This window comes from Hemitrygon akajei, chromosome 11 (genome assembly GCF_048418815.1).
Source record: "Hemitrygon akajei chromosome 11, sHemAka1.3, whole genome shotgun sequence".
NCBI classification, from domain to species: Eukaryota; Metazoa; Chordata; class Chondrichthyes; order Myliobatiformes; family Dasyatidae; genus Hemitrygon; species Hemitrygon akajei.
The window spans coordinates 24,691,078-24,707,586 of record NC_133134.1 but is presented as its reverse complement, the minus strand read 5'-3'; the positions used below and the strand labels follow the sequence as shown (position 1 = coordinate 24,707,586).

General features: G+C 41.5%; 1 protein-coding gene across 6 annotated transcripts in view; it reads left to right on the top strand.

Annotated features, from left to right (window-relative positions):
- Positions 1-16,509, top strand: part of mrtfba (myocardin related transcription factor Ba) — a 235,305-nt gene that overhangs the window by 180,494 nt on the left and 38,302 nt on the right. For all 6 annotated transcript variants that reach the window (XM_073060479.1, XM_073060480.1, XM_073060482.1 and 3 more), the window contains one exon: positions 16,293-16,348. In XM_073060479.1, the coding sequence (XP_072916580.1) occupies positions 16,293-16,348 (56 nt within the window). The remainder of the gene's footprint in view (positions 1-16,292; positions 16,349-16,509) is intronic.

Here is a 16,509-nt window from a genome sequence, read left to right as displayed (position 1 = left end):
ACAAGTTAATGCCTCGTTGCAAGCTACTTTGGGATTTTTCCCCTATATTTATATCATTATACATGTTATCATTATTTAACTTGCTCTGTGCAGACATTTTTGACTTATTTTTGGTACAGAAAACCAAAAAAGCTCTGCATTACGTCAATTAAATAAGCAAGTATCCATAATGTACACAAACAAACCAAGCGTTTTAGCAATCTCAATATGAACTGATCATGCCAGTTTGAGTGGGTGTTGGTCATAATTACATGGCACTAAACAACTTGAATGTTTAGGATATTTTAAGATCACATTAAGCTTTATATATTATTCCAGGCCCAGTAAATGTAATTGGTGCTTAAGGGGCAATTCATTGTTTTCATTTTTAAAGAATATTGGTAGAGATATCTGTGCATATTTAAATGTTTTAATTAACCAATTTTCATTTATTTAATAATAAACAATATTGCACTATCAATAAGGCTAGCTACAGTTCTCTTTCCATATTATGGCTTGCAATAAATACCAAAGAGTGCATATTTTGGAAGGGACGTAATTGTAAAATAATGTTAAATGTCATTTAAGTTAACTGATACTCTTGGAGTTTTTTACAGAAATACTTTTCTCTAAAAATATCCTGTAGAAACATAGTTTCTATATCTATTGACCTACACTCCCATAAAATTTGCCAAAAGAGTCAAAAATATTCGATTATTCCAGGCATTCAAAAGTCTACTTTAACATCTGTATCACCTGTTATTTTTTTATGAAGTGCAGTACCTGAATAAAATTTACATTAATTGCTGTAAGACACAGTTTCAATTAATACTGCACGCAGAAGACTGCTATTTGGCACATTATACCTGTTACTCTATTTAAAGTGTTATCTATTCATCCCACATCCCTGCCCTTTTTCCTTGGCTTAACAATTTTCTCCCTTTCAAGTTTTTTGACTTCAAGTTCAGAAGTCTGCTAAGCATTAAATCCAAGAGAAACAGCCAATTTTTTTTTAATGCGGGTGGTGTTTAATTTGCATTTTGATTGTGAATTCTTACTGGAACCAATTTTCTAAAGCCAACAGCCTATAATTCCTATGCACGACTTCTTGTACTCTGAAACAAACATTGCATGTCATCTCCTTAAAATGAAGTATCCAGTTAGAGGCGAAGATCTTTAATCCCAATTTATTTCCTGCCTAATCAATGAACCAGGGGCTTATAAATTCCCAAATCAATGTTCTGAATGTACCATTCAAGGCAGTGTCTTTGGGTTGCAGTGCAGGACACCTCTAACTGCCAGGTTTCTCATTTCAGCAGATTCTATAATGAAATAGTCCTCATATTTGCAGGATAGTAGAGACATCCTTCTAAAAAGACCCACAAATGAAATTGAAACAGAAAATGTTGAAAATGCTCAGCAACCATGTAGTGTATTTGGAAAGAGAAAATGTACGAATTGAATTGACTTTATTACTTGCATCCTTCACATACATGAGGAGTAGAACTCTTTACGTTATGTCTCCGTTTAAATGTGCAATTTATAGTAATTTGTAATAAATAGTATGTACAACAGGACAGGAAATACATAGAAATACAATTGTATCAGAATGAATTAATCAGTCTGATGGCCTGGTGGAAGAAGCTGTCCCGGATCTTGTTGGTCCTGGCTTTTATGCTGTGGTACCTTTCCCGGATGGTAGCAGCTGGATCAGTTTGTTGTTGGGGTGATTTGGGTTCCCGGTGATCCTTCAGGTGCTTTTAGCACACTGGTCTGTAAATGTCCTGAATAGTGGGAACTTCACATCTACAGATGCACTGGACTGTCCACACCACTCTCTGCAGAGTCCTGTGATTCAGGAAAGTACAGTTCCCATACCAGGCAGTAATGCAGCCAGTCAGGATGCTCTCAATTGTGCCCCTGTTGAAAGTCCTTTGGATTTGGGGACCCATATCAAACTTCTTCAACTTCCTGAGGTGAAAGAGGTGCTGTTGTGCTTTTTTCACCCCCACAGCTGATATGTACAGATCACATAAGATCCTCAGTGATGTGTATGCCAGGGAACTTAAAGCTGCTCACCTCTCAACCCCAGATCCATTGATGCCAATAGGGGTTAGCCTATCTCTATTCCTCCTGTAATCCACAAACAGTGGTTATGCAACATTGAGGGAAAGGTTGTTTTCTTGACACCACTGTGTCAGGGTGATGACTTCCTCTCTGTAGGCTGCCTCATTATTATTTCAGATTCAGCCAATCAATGTAGTATTGTCAGCAAATTTAATTAGCAGATTGGAGCAATGGTTGGTGACACAGTCATGGGTATACAGAGAGTAAAGGAGGGGCTTAGGACACAACAAAGGAGGGACACTTGTGTTGAGGGTCAGAGGGGCAGAGGTGAGGGAAAAACCTCTGTCCCTTTGCTGGCGATCTGACAGAAAGTACAGAATCCAGCTGCACGAGGCAGGGTGAAGGCTGAGGTCTTTGAGCTTCTTGTCAAGCCTAGAGGAAATTATGGTGTTGAATGCTGAACTGTAGTCCAAGAACAGCATTCTCACATGAGCATCCTTCTTCTCCAGATGTGTAAGGACAGTGTGTAGAGCCATGGCTATTGCATCATCTGTGTTGATCGGTTGTGTCTATACGCGAATTGTAGGTCCAGTGTGAGTAGCAACATGCTGCAGATGTGGTCTTTGACCAGCCTCTCAAAACATTTGCTTATTATTGAGGTGAGTGTGACAGGACTCAAGGTGTTCAAACATGTTACCTTGGTCTTTTTTGGTACAGGGACAATGGTGAATAATTTGAAGCAGGAGGGCACTTTACACTGGGAGAGGGAGAGATTAAAAGTGTCAGTAAACACACCAGCCTCACACTCTGAGTACCTGCCCTGGGATTCCATCTGCTCCCTCAGCCTTGTGACTGTCCAGTCGCTGGAAACACCTGCGTACTTCAACCTCGGAGATGACCAAGGTGCAGATCGGGGGCTCAGTGTTGGCAAAGTCAAACCAAGCATGAAAAAGATTTAGCTCATCTGGGAAAGAGGAGCGATATTGGTAGCATCACTGTGCTTAGCTTTGAAGTCTGTGATGGGGTGCAGACCTTGCCGTAAGCTACGTGTGTTGTTGGTGGAGAGTTGTGTCTGGGTCATATCCCTGTATTGTCGTTTCACTGCCTTGATGACTTCGCACAAATTGTAGCTGCATTTCTTGAACTCCTGCTGATTACCAGCAATGTAAGCTCTGTGTTGCGCGGTAAGTGCTCTTCGCATGAAACTATTGATCGAGGGTTTCTGGTTTGGGTAGATCCTGACCGATTTCTGGAGGACAACAGCCTCAATGTACTTCTGGATGAAGCTCATGACCCCTTCCATGAACTCAGAGACATCCTCATCATGAAAGACATCCGGTTGACATCATCAAAGCAGTCCTGTGGTATGGAGACTGATTTGTCGGACCAGCGGTTTTAACAGTGGCCACCTCTTGTTTCAGTGTCTGCCTGTATATTGGCAGCAGCAAGATGGAGAAGTCACCAAACAGCAGGTGAAGGATTGCTTTGTAAGTGTTGCGGAAGGGAGAGTAGCAGTGGTCAAGTGTGCTATCTCCCCATGTGCTGACCTGAATGTGTTGACAAAACTTTGGAGAGACTTTAGACAGTGATGCTCTATTAAAGTCACCGGCAACAATGAAGGCTGCCTCTGGGTGTGCAGTCTCCAGGGTGCTGATGGCCTCATACAGTTCCTTGAGAGCCAGATCAATAAATTTTTACCTAACCTAGAAAAAGTTAGAAATGAAACCTTTTTAAATTTGCAGAGGATGGGCAAGGTTGGAGAGAATAAAAGGATTGCCCAGAATAGGGCAAAGACCCAGAGAGATGAATGAGACAATGGCCGTAGAGGCACCGAGATCAGATGGTGAAGACATGTTGGAGTGATTTGTCAGGTGGAAATGTAAGCAGAACTAAATGAATGGGAACATACAAGAAAGAGAAAAACACGATGAACTTTGCCATGGATAGTCCCAAGCCGGACTGTGAAAGTAGGAGGGTTGGGCATGGATCTAGCTATCCCATCCTGTAAAAAAAATCTAGAGCTACAGAAGCTCCGAAGACCTCATTCCTGGGAGGAGAAGTATATTCCAAGCAAATTGTCTACACCTGTGGATGACTTGAAAGACTGGCCTAGGACAGAGGACTTTGTTGAGCTGTTGTCAGTGACCTATGCCCCAGTAGGGGTGATGGCTGATGAGGAAAAACACTGCTACCTGTGGAGAGAGAAAAAAATTGTTACATTGCGGGTTGATATCAGTATTAGAATCGGGTTTATTGTCACTGTAAGTATTGTCAGATTTGTTGTTTAGTGGCAGCAGTACTGTGCAGGCATAACAAATTACTGTAAGTTACAGTCAAAATAAATGGGACAGAAGAGGAACAATGACTTTGTGCTTATGGACTGTACAGAAATCTGATGACAGAGGGGAAGGAGCTTTTTCTACAACATTAGAAGTGTGTCTTCAGATTCCTGTACCAAATCCCTGATGGTTGTATTGAGAAGATGAGAAGTCCTGGATGGGTTGGGACCTTCATGATAGATGCCACCCTCTTGGGGCACTTCCTTTTGAAGATGTGCTCAGTGTTGGAGAGGCTTGTGTCCATGTTGAAGCTGGCTGATTCTACAACCCTTTGAAGCCTCGTGTGATCCTGTGCCTTGGAGGCTCTAAACCAAGCTGTGAAGCACCCAGTCCAAATGCTCTCCACAGTACATCCGTAGATATTTTCTAGAGTCTTTGGTGACATACCAAATTTGATCAAATTCCTCACAAAATATAGCTGCAGACATGCTTTTGTCATAATTGCATCAATTTGGTGGACCCAGGATAGATCCTCTGAGATGCTGGTGTCCAGAAACTTGAAACTGCTCACCTTTTCTGACACTGACTCCTCAATAAGGACAAGGGTATGTTCTTTTGATTTCCACTTCCTGAAGTCCACAGTCAGTTCTTTGACCTTGCTGATGTTGAGTGCCAGGTTGGTGTTGTGACGCCACTCAACCAGCCTATCTGTTTCACTCCTAAATGCCTCCTCATCTCCATCTCAAATTCCACTAACAACCGTGGTGTCATCAAATTCATGATGTCATTTGAGCTGCAGTTGACCTGATAGATGATGAGAGGCTGAAATGGCACAGTTTGAAGGTGCTTGCAAGTAGGTACAGAGGAGATGTCAGGGGTAAGTTTTTTTACACGGAAAGTGGGGAGTGCATGGAATGGGCTGCCAGCAACGGTGGTGGAGGCAGATACAATAGGGTCTTTTAAGATACTCCTGGACAGGTACATGGAGCTCAGAAAACTAGAGGGCTATGGGTAAGCCTAGGTAATTTCTAAATTACCGGCACAGTATTGTGGGCCGAAGGACCTGTATTGTGCTGTACATTTTCTGTGTTTCTATATACTGTAGTCATGAGTGTTTGTTTTGTTAATGGCCCATTTTGGTGCAAGAAAATGAGCATGGAATACTAGCTCTGCATTTCTCCATGTGCAGGAGCAGACTGACCTACTTGAGTATTTCCTCTATTTTTATTTCATCTTTCCAGAATCTCAGTTCCTTCCCTCACCATTTTATTCATCTCATTCTACTTGTATCTCTGCCAGATAGAGTAACTGAATTAAACAAAATGTCACCATATTCTATCATAAACATGAGATTCTGCAGATGCTGAAAATCCAGAGCAACCAGACAAAATGCTGGAAGTACTCGGCAGGTCAGTTAGCATCTATGGAAATAAATAAGCATGGGGGGTGGGATGCAATGAAATCAGAAGCTGAGAAGTGACAGGTGGAAAAGGCAAAGGGCTTGAGAAGAAGGAATCTGATAGGAGAGGAGGGTGGACTATGGAAGAAAGGGAAGGAAGAGGGGCATGAAGGGGAGATGATAGGCAGATGAGAAGAGGTAGGAGGCCAGAGTGGAGAATTGAAGGAGGGGGAGACAAATTACTGAAAGCTGGAAAAATCAATGTTTATGTAATCATGTTGGAGGCTACATAGACAAAATATGAACTGTTGCTCTTCCACCTGAGAGTGGCCTCATTGTGGTTGAAGAGAAGACCATGGACATCACCACCTTTTGTGTTGTTGATTCTCTCTTGATTTCAACACTGTAGCAAACATCCCCTTTGATCTATATGCCATGTTTATGAATTAAGTAAATTATTCATGGAGTGAAATATTTTCTGAGATAATTTGTAATGTTCTTATCCCATCTTTGGGAAAATTGTAGGCTGGCAGTGGAGTAAGAAGACATACCACACCACTGATGATAGTACTATTTTTTCTGAAGAAATTTTAAACTGAAGCCCATCTGTTCTACAAAGAAAAATAATAATCACACACTTTCAAAGAAGTGATATCCTAGCCAATATTTATCCCACAAATCAACATTATTAAACTACATTAGCCTGGAAACTAGAACATGCAGTACCAGATGTTAATGTTTGCAGCTTCCAAATAAAATACATTTTATGCATATTTGCCATTTGCTCACTCTTATATGGCTGCCATTTTTCTGGCATCATTGACACGATGTAATCAATGCATGTTGTTCATCACTGCCTTACCAACAGAAAATGGAACAATGATGTGCAGTCTACAATCTTCATTTTGAAACAACGATCAAGCCCCATCAAGTTAGCAAAATGACATGAACTAAAGGGTTTCCACTGGGTCATCGATATTTTGCTGTCTGCACACGTCTCCCTGAATTTTCAATCCTCTGCTTATGTTAGTAATCCATTACAGGATCATGTGGTCCTTGTGTGTTTTCACAGCATGCTCCATTATCTGTAGAATTGCTAGGCTATGCCTGAAATGGTACTTGTTTAGTGGGTGATTAGAAGGGAGTTGGGGTTATTGCCAAGTACACAAAGTGTTTCACCCTTCCTCTGCTTTCCTTCATCTCTCTGGTGGCTGGCTGCTTGTTTCAGACTTTTCCATTCTTTTCTTTAGCAATGATGGAGTAGTTGCAATCACTGCAGGCACCTTGGGAATTGAGTTAGTCCTGACGAAGGGTCTTGGCCCGAAACGTTGACTGTGCTTCTTCCTATAGATGCTGCCTGGCCTGCTGTGTTCCACCAGCATTTTGTGTGTTTTGCTTGAATTTCCAGCATCTGCAGATTTCCTCGTGTTTGGGAATTGTTTATGTTTAATACAGAAAATGGAGGAAAGCCCTCTCATGATTTTAAAGGTAAATTTCAACAGTTGTGCATTATTATAGATGTTCCCTGATTAGCATTAGTGCGTGGCACCCATTTACAATACCGAATAAGTGAAAACTTATTTCCAGGTGAATATCTGTTCATTATTAGGTTGCCGTTTGGGAGAGTTGGCTGTGTATAAATGAGCTGTTTTTACATGATTACATCGTGTTTTTACATGATAACTTCAGAAATAATTTGTTATTCACAACATGCTCCAGGGTCCCTATGTAAGATAAAAAAGGAGTATGTAAGTGAACGTCCATTATGCATCGTTTTCCCATCCATTGCAGTACAGTTTGGGAAGTAAGCAGTATAAATTGATAGTGATTGCTAATCAATAGAAAATGACATGTTCCTGCAAAGTGACATTTGCTGAGTTATAACTGTAAAGATTATTTATATTCTGCCATTCAAATTATTACCTATTGTTCAATGATTATCCCAGTTTAAGATTATGATCAACAGAAAGGTTTCTAACCATTCTAAACAATGCACTTCTCGCTTGCACTGAGTAACAAAATCAATAGTATGCAATGCAAGTGTTTATCCTAACACATGGCATACAAAGGATAGTTGTTCTCTGGGGAAACAATGTTTCACATTTATGAATAGTGAACTGAAATACAGCTTGCGGTAAAGTAAAACCCCAGAGAAATCTGCAGAAAATTAAAACCTGATTCAGTTTTGGAAAAATAGTTATCAGGGTGTCCCAGGGAGAGAATTATTTCTATAAACAAGCAACTTGAACATGATGATTCATCTAGTATTGCAATTACAGCATAGCTGATAATTAATGGAGGATGGGTTAGCTGTCAGGTCGAGTGTTTTCTTGTAGGTGTGCTGTTCATTTGTACAGATAACCAGTTTGTTACAAAAAAAAAGTCAAGTACCCTAATTTTCACATTTATTTTTAACCTGCATTCAATTTCCAGTTGTGGTTTGCAGCAGCTGGAACTATGACAATGAAAAATTGAACAATGATTATTTCCTGAGCTCCATGCAAGCTAGCCTCCGCCTGGCCAGAAATGTTTGCTTATTTAAGTGACAATTTAGGAAAGTTGAGATTGGGGTTAAGATTTGGTGATATGAACTAAATTTAAGATGTGAAATTGTGGTATTCGCTTACAGGAAATCAAAGGAATTACTTACAGAGGCAAATTTCACTGCTTCTGATAAGAAAACCTGGCTTCCATCAGTTGAACTGTAGTTTTCAGATATGTGTGCGCTGTCAAATACAGAAACCACGACCTTGCTGAGCAGCAGCTGGAAAGTCAGTCACTATGTTCTATCATTCGTTTCCACATTGGAGTCAGGCACGTTCTCACCGTGATTCCCTGCAGCTACTTTGCAGAAATGCTCCTTTGATCATATGTTTCATTGAAACGTGTTCCGTATGTCATTGAAACCTTTCATATTACCTCATTGAAACCTTTTGAATTTTGAAAGGCCTAGACAGAGTAGATGTGGAAAGGATGTTTCCCATGGTGGGGGAATGTAGGACAGGAGGGCACAGCCTCAGGACAGACTGGCATCCATTTAAAACAGAAATATGGAGAAATTTCTTTTGCAGAGGGTGGTGAATTTGTGGAATTTATTACCACAGGCAGTTGTGGAGGCCAAGTTGTTGGGAATATTTAAGGTAGAGACTGATAAGTTCTTGATCAGACATGGCATCAAAGGTTACGGGGAGAAGGTCGGTGAGTGGAGCTGAGGAGGGGGAGAAAGGGATCAGCAACGATTGATGTTCTTAAAATGCTTCTAATGATGGTTAAAATTCTTGACTGCTTTGATAGGGTACAAAGCACGTAATTCAGTTTTGCCTTCTGTGAATAACCAGTCGTGCATTCCAGGCTCAGGTTCTCTGCCCTTCATGCCTGTAGCCTGGTTGACACTGAGACCTCATTATCCAAATTGAGGGGAGCTTAGCTGGTAAGATCAACTGCCACGTCCAGGCTGAGAGCAGACTCAATGGGTCGAATAGCCTAATTGTGCTCCTATGTTTTGTGATTTCTATTTGCCTCAAAAACCGGAGCCAGAGCTTGGAAGCAGGAATGTTAAGGACTAATGAGGCAAATCTGGGGATAGCTTAAGGAATGTGAAAAGAATTTTTTTTTTAAAATGATAACAAAATTGTCATTTGCAGTTTAACTTATTTTTCCTTTCACTTACCATCCTTCACAGCAGCACTAAATAGTGAAGAAATGCCAATAACAGAGTAACTATAGTTTGCAAGATTCAGGCGTTCAGTTCTGTGCCGAAGTTATCACTTCCAATGTATAAGCTTGCATATTTAAAGGAGTAGTATGCTGTCCAGGTTTACTGGTGGTTTTCAGTTTTCTTATTGTGGGTAGGGCATCATATTTCAACCTGATCATTGAAGTCCAACAAGACAGTTGAAAGAAAAAGACTGGTGTTTTTAGAAGCACTTTCTTGACCTTGAAGCATCCCAAAATCTAGTCACTGCTGCAATGTGGGAAACACAACCAACAATTTTCACACTGCAAAGTCCCACAATGAACAATATAATCATGACCAGATGATCTGATTTAATAATCATTAGGATTAAGTCTATTTCCACACCCTTTATCAAGCTAGTATAATGCTTTACAACGCCAGCAATAGTGGTTCAATTCCTGTTGTTGTCTGTAAGGAGTTTGTATGTACCCCCCCCCCATGACCACATAGGTTTCCTTTGGTTTTCTCACACATTCCAACAGTGTACAGGCTAGTAAGTTGTGGGCATCAGTAGCAACGTGACACTTGCAGGCTGCCCACAACACATCCTCAGACTGTGATGGTTGTTGATGCAAAATAACGCTTTTCACTGTGCACCCGCCGGGTCGCCTCAGACTTGCTCAGCTCGTTCTCGTCTAGGGGGAGCAGCCTTCGGCCCCGCCAAACTGGGTAATCAGCTTGTGTGAATGCTGTGTGATGTCCCCGCCTCGCCAAAAAACAGACAGGACACCATATGCAATTAAATGATTACAATTTATAAAGATTACTATAACTAAGTGATTAATAACAATACAGTATATATGAAGGAAAAGAAAACAAAGAAAAGTCACCAAACTTATCAAAGTCCAAAACTTCAAAATATACTTCTTCTGAACTACTCTGACAGCAATCTGCAGCCTATAATTTCCCTTTAAGTAACATACTTTTGAACTGTCTTAACAAACTAGTGATTTCACCATCTTCTGAAGGACTCAGTGAAATTAACTCTCAAGCATGCAGGTCTTTAAGCAGACAAAGGTACATTGCCATGACTGAAAGAGAGGGTGGAGGGGAGGTCTCCAAGTCAGACTAAAACACAAGGGTATGAAACTTCCTCGACCCAGCATCTTGTTAGCAAATGTACAGTCGCTGGAGAACAAGAGTAAGAACCTAAGGGCAAGATTGCTGTATCAGAGTGAAAGGAGGAATTGCTGCGTCTATATTTCACAGAGACATGGCTCACTCTGGACATGCCGGATACATTCGTAAGACCCAAGGGCTTTGTGATACTCAGGATGGACTGAGCTGCTGTTTTGGAGAAGGCAAAAGGTGAGGAACTGTGTTTCATGATAAACCCTTTGTGGTACTTGGTCGCAGCAGTCTTGTCACACTCTTGTTCCCCTGACCATCACCAGGGATCCGACACACTCAACCACTACTATAATACAATTAAGAATGCCTACCGTTCCATGCCTAGACCACATTTTGGGAAATCTGATCACTTGGCTGCCCTCCTCCTACCTGCATACAGGTAGAGGCTAAAGAGCAAAACTCCAAAGATAAGGAGAACAAAGAGGTGGACGCGGGAGCAAAGGAGCGACTGTGGAATTTCTTCGAGTCAGTGGACTTGTCCGTGTTCGAGGTCTCAGAGGATTTGAACGAACATACCACGGTTGTCATGCACTCTTATAAAAACAGTCGTAGACAAATGTGTCCCCACTAAATTATTCAGCGTCTTCCCCATCTAGAAACCCTGGATGAGCTATGAGATATGCAATCTGCTGAGGGCCATATCAGCAGCATTCACATCTGACAAACAAGTAAACTACAAGAGGTTCCACTGCAATCTCTAGAAAGCCATGTCTTATGTAAAGTGGCAATTCTGGACCAAACTTGAATCGCTGAAGGATGCTCGACAGCTGTGGCAGGGCTTGAATGATATCACTTCTTATAAAGTGAAATCAGTGACATAGATGACAACAAGGCTTCACTCCCAGATCAGCTCAATATCTTTTAAGCTTGTTTTGACAGTCAAAACATGGAGGCGCCTTCACAGCCCCCTGTGACCCTGTGATTTCAGTCTCTCAGGCAGGTGTGAGAGCACCCATCAGGAGGGTGAACCCACAGAAAGCACCCAGCCCAGTCAGGATACCTGGCCAAGTACTAAAGACCCATGCCAATGAACTTGCTGGAGTGTTCACTGTTATCTTTAATGTCAAGCTTCAGCAGTCTGAGGTACCCACCTGCTTCAAGCAGGTTTCAATTATACCAGTGCCCAAGAAGTACATGATAATCTGCCTCAATAACCATTGTCCAGTAACACTTAGATCCACTGTGATGAAGTCCTTTAAGAGGTTGGTGATGAAACATCTCCTGCCTGAGAAGATTCTTGGATATACTCCAATTTACCTACTGTCACCACAGGTCAACAGCAGATGCCATTTCATAGCCTCTTCACTCAATTCTGAAACATCTGGACAATGAAAATGCATACATCAAGATGCTCTTTGTTGATCACAGCTTGGCATTCAATACTATTATCCACTCTAAATTACTAAGTTTCACGGTTTAGGCCTCAATACCTCCTTGTGCAACTAGATCTTCAATTTCCCCACTTGCAGGCCTCAGTTAGTTCAGATTGGCAACAACATCTTGTCCACAATCTCCATCAGCACAAGTGCACCACAAGGCTACGAGCTTAGCCCCCTGCTCTACTCACTTTATACTTGTGACTGTGAGCCTAAGAACTGCTTCAATGCCATATTTAAATTTGCTAATGATGCCACTATCATTGATTTAAAGGTTCAGATGAATCAGCATATAGGGGGAAGATTGAAAATCTGGCTGAGTGGTGCCACAAAAACAATTCTTACTCAATGTCAACAAGACCAAGGTGCTAACACGAGGAAATCTGCAGATGCTGGAAATTCAACCAACACACACAAAATGCTGGTGGAACACAGCAGGCCAGGCAGCATCTATAGGAAGAAGCACTGTCGATGTTTTGGGCCGAGACCCTTCATCAGAACTAACAAAGAAAAGATAGTAAGAGATTTGAAAGTAGGAGGGGGAAAGGGAAATGGGAAATGATAGGAGAAGACTGGAGGAGCTGGAAAGGTGATAGGCAAAAGGGATACAGAGCTGGAGAAGGGAAAGGATCATGGGACGGGAGGCCTTGGGAGAAAGAAATGGGGAGGGGAGATGGAGAACAGGCAGAGTGAAGGGCAGAGAGAGAACAAAAAGGGGAGGGGGAAAAATAAATAAATCAGGGATGGGGTAAGAAGGGGAGGAGGGGCATTAATGGAAGTTAGAGAAGTCAATGTTCATGCCATCAGGTTGGAGGCTACCCAGACGGAATATAAGGTGTTGTTCCTCCAACCTGAGTGTGGCTTCATTCTTGACAGTAGAGGAGGCCATGGATAGACATATCAGAATGGGAATGGGACGTGGACCAAGGAACTGATTATTTACTTTGGGAGGAGGAAACCAGAGGTGGAGGGTCAGCAACTTTAAATTCCTCAGTGTTATCATTTCAGAGGATCTCTCCTGGGTCCAGCATGTAAGTGTCATTACGAAGAACGCATGACAGCTCCTCTTCTTTCTTAGATCTTCGTGAAGATTTGGCATGTCATCTAAAACTTTGACAAATATCTATAGATGTGTGGTGGAGAGTATATTAACTAGCTGCATCACAGCCTGGTATAGAAACATCAACGCTCTTGAATGGAAAATCCTATACAGTCGGCCCTCCTTATCCACGAGAGATTGGTTCCGGGACCCCTCACGGATACCAAAAAATGCGGATGCCTGCTGTCCCTTATTCAACCTGTCTAAATGCAGTGGACCTTAGGACCCAGCGGAACCCCAGACCTTATTTAACCTGTCTCGGTGCGGTGGACATTAGGACCCGGCGGCGGTGCTCTGAATCCGCAATGTTTCCGTTCACGAAAGTAATCACGATTGAAAATAAAGTGAAAATAATAAAGCAATCGGAAAAAGGTGAAACACTATTGGCCATTGTAAAAGTGTTAGGCTACGTCAGTCAACGATCGGAACAATTTTAAAGGATAAAGTGAGAAAGGCCCTGCCCCGATGAAAGCTACAATTATTATTAAGCAATGCAGTGGTTTAATTATTGGGTTTTGGTGTTTTGAGTTTGTGATCCTCCACATCAACCTGGCACAGATGGAGAGCACACTCGAAAGCTATCTGTCACTCCCGAGCCTGGCACTGAAACATACATTCTTAAGTGTTTTGTATGCATAGAAAAGTAAAATATATACTATATCCTAAGACAAACGTTTGACTAACTGATGCTAAATAATACCGGATATACCTGTTCCGTCTTACTTAGTAAGAGAACTTCTGATTTTTTTCAATCCCGAGCCACGATAACCCACGCACATCCTCCTGTATACTTAAAATCATCTGTAGATTACTTATAATACCTAATACAATGTAAATGCTATGTAAATAGTTGTTATACTGCATTGTTTAGGGAATAATGACAAGAAAAAAAGTCTATACATGCTCAAACAATGAGTGCTGGAAGAGCACTTCCGGGTTTTCGCGATTCGCGGATAGGGAGGGCCGACAGTAAAATGTAGTGGATACAGCCCAGTCAATCATGGGTAAAGCCTTCCCCACTGAGCATATCTACACAGTGTTGTAGCAGGAAAGCAGCATCTGTCATCAGGAATCTCTGCCACTCAGGTTATGCTCTCCTCTTGCTGCTGCCCTCAGGAAGAAGGTACAGGAGCCTCAAGACTCACCACCAGGTTCAGGAACAGTTGTTTCCTTCCCCTCAACCATCAGGCCCTTGAACCAAAGTGAATAACTACACTCAACATCATTTGCTCCATTACTGAACTATTCTGCAATGTATGGACTCATTTTCAAGGGTTCTTCATCTCATGTTCTATATTTATTGTTTATTTATTATTATTACTATTAGTTTTTTTGTATTTGCAGTTTGCTGTCTTTTGTACGTTGGTTGTTTGACCGTCCTGTTGGTAGTGCTCTGTTATTAATTCTGTTGTGTTTCTTGTATTTACTATGAACACCTGCACAAAAATGAATCTCAGGATTGTATATGTACTTTGATAATAAATTTACTTTGGACTTTAAATGCATCTGGACTCTTCAAGATGTCAATGTCTCCGGAGCATTTTGATCAGTGAAAAAAGTCGTCAAAGGATACAGTAGGATATAAATCTGTTGTAGATGGATAAATAGCAGATGGAGTTTAATCAAGGCAAGGGAGAAGTGTACTTGGGAAGTCAAATGGAAAGAGGAAGTATACGGTTAATGGCAGGACTCTTAAACAGCATGGGTATACAGAGAAATCTTGGGTCCAAGTCCAGACCTTCCTGAAAGTGACAATGTTAGTGGAGAGTGGTAAAGAAGGCATATGACATGCTTACCTTCATCACAAGGGACATAGAGTCAGGGAATCATGATGCGGTTGTATAAAACTTTGGCTGGGCTGCAATTCTGGTTGCTCCATTACAAGACAGATGTGGAGACTTTAAAATGGGTTCAGAGGAAGTTGCCAAGATTGGAGAGAATAATTTAAAATTTACATTATTTAATTATATTTTTTAAGAAGCACTTTGATAGGTATGCTTAGGGTTGGGGCTTAGAGGGATATGGGCTGAACACAGGAACTGGGACTGGCTGAGTGGACAGTGTGGCCAGCATGGTTAGGCCAGAGGGCCTGTATCCATGCTGTATTACACTATGATTTTGAGCTGATCAGGCGATCTGGTGCTTTGCTGTTTCTGAGAGGGTTCCATGTGGCTGCAAGCAAAGCGTGCAACATGGCTAGGAAGGTTAGAGACAGGGCGCATACCCATGATTGACTCTCTCTCTTGCTAATTAAAGCACCAAGGAAGACTGAAATTATCGAGGCAGGTACGGAAGGCGAGCGAATGTTCAGTGTGTTCTACCAGCCTCTCTCTCGCTCGCTGCTGCCAGAGAAGGTGTCTGCATATGGCGGTTTCACCCTCTCCCCCTCCTTCATTGAAGTCGGCGGATGAGGCTGGAGCCAGGTTTAATTGCCACCGATTGTAGATTTGGACTCTTAATTCAGTTTTTAATTTTGTATTCTATTTCTATTTCTAGTTCCTGTTCTGCTTGTTCTTGTTTTTTTACTATTATTGGGCAATTTTTGAATCAAGCGGCCTGCAGATAATGAACAGTGAGCTGAACTGTGCTGAAATCTGCCTTCTGTGTTTTATATTCTGTGTTTTTGGTCTTTTTTTTGTTGCTCTTTGAGTGTTTTTTTTTGCACGTGGGATGAGAAGGAGGTTTGATATTTGATTTTTTTTGAATGAGTTGGTTCCATGGCTCTTTGTTTTGTGACTGTAGGGAAGACAAATTTCAGGGTTGTACACTCCATACATACTTTGATAATAAATGTACTTTGAATCTTTGAGTGTGTTGGATATAAGGAGAGAAAAACGGATTGTTTTCTCTTGAGTGTTGGAGGCTGAGGTGAGAACTGATAAAAGTTAATAAAATGATGAGATACGTTAATTGAACAGACAGCCAGAATCTTTCACTCAGCATGGAAATGTAGAATTCTAGATGACATGGCTTCAGAGTGAGGAAGAAAGTTTAAAGGGGATATGTGGGGGAAGTATTTTTTAAACACAATGAGTGGCAGGTTCCTGAAAATCATGGAATTGATGAATCAGATTAATGATTCTTAGACTATGTAATTATAAAATCCTGCTGTGTGCCATTTGTCAAAAGCTTGTATGCATTTAGTTGCGAAAGTATTACAGTACTGCATATCCTCAGTGAGACCATTTCCTATGTGTTCAAATTTTTGCTTTCTACCTGTTTACAGCATTAAAGAGCCCAGCTGCATTCCATGAACAGAGGAAGAGTTTGGAACGAGCAAGAGTAAGTAATACATTTCCCACGTGCAGAAGAAGTCCATTCATCCCTCATGCTTGATCTGCCATTGAATAGGACCTTGGCTGACCTCTTACCTCACCACCACTTTCCCTTACCAATCCCTTGTCCTTTATTCCCTTAATTTGCAGAAATCTGTCAAAAATCCA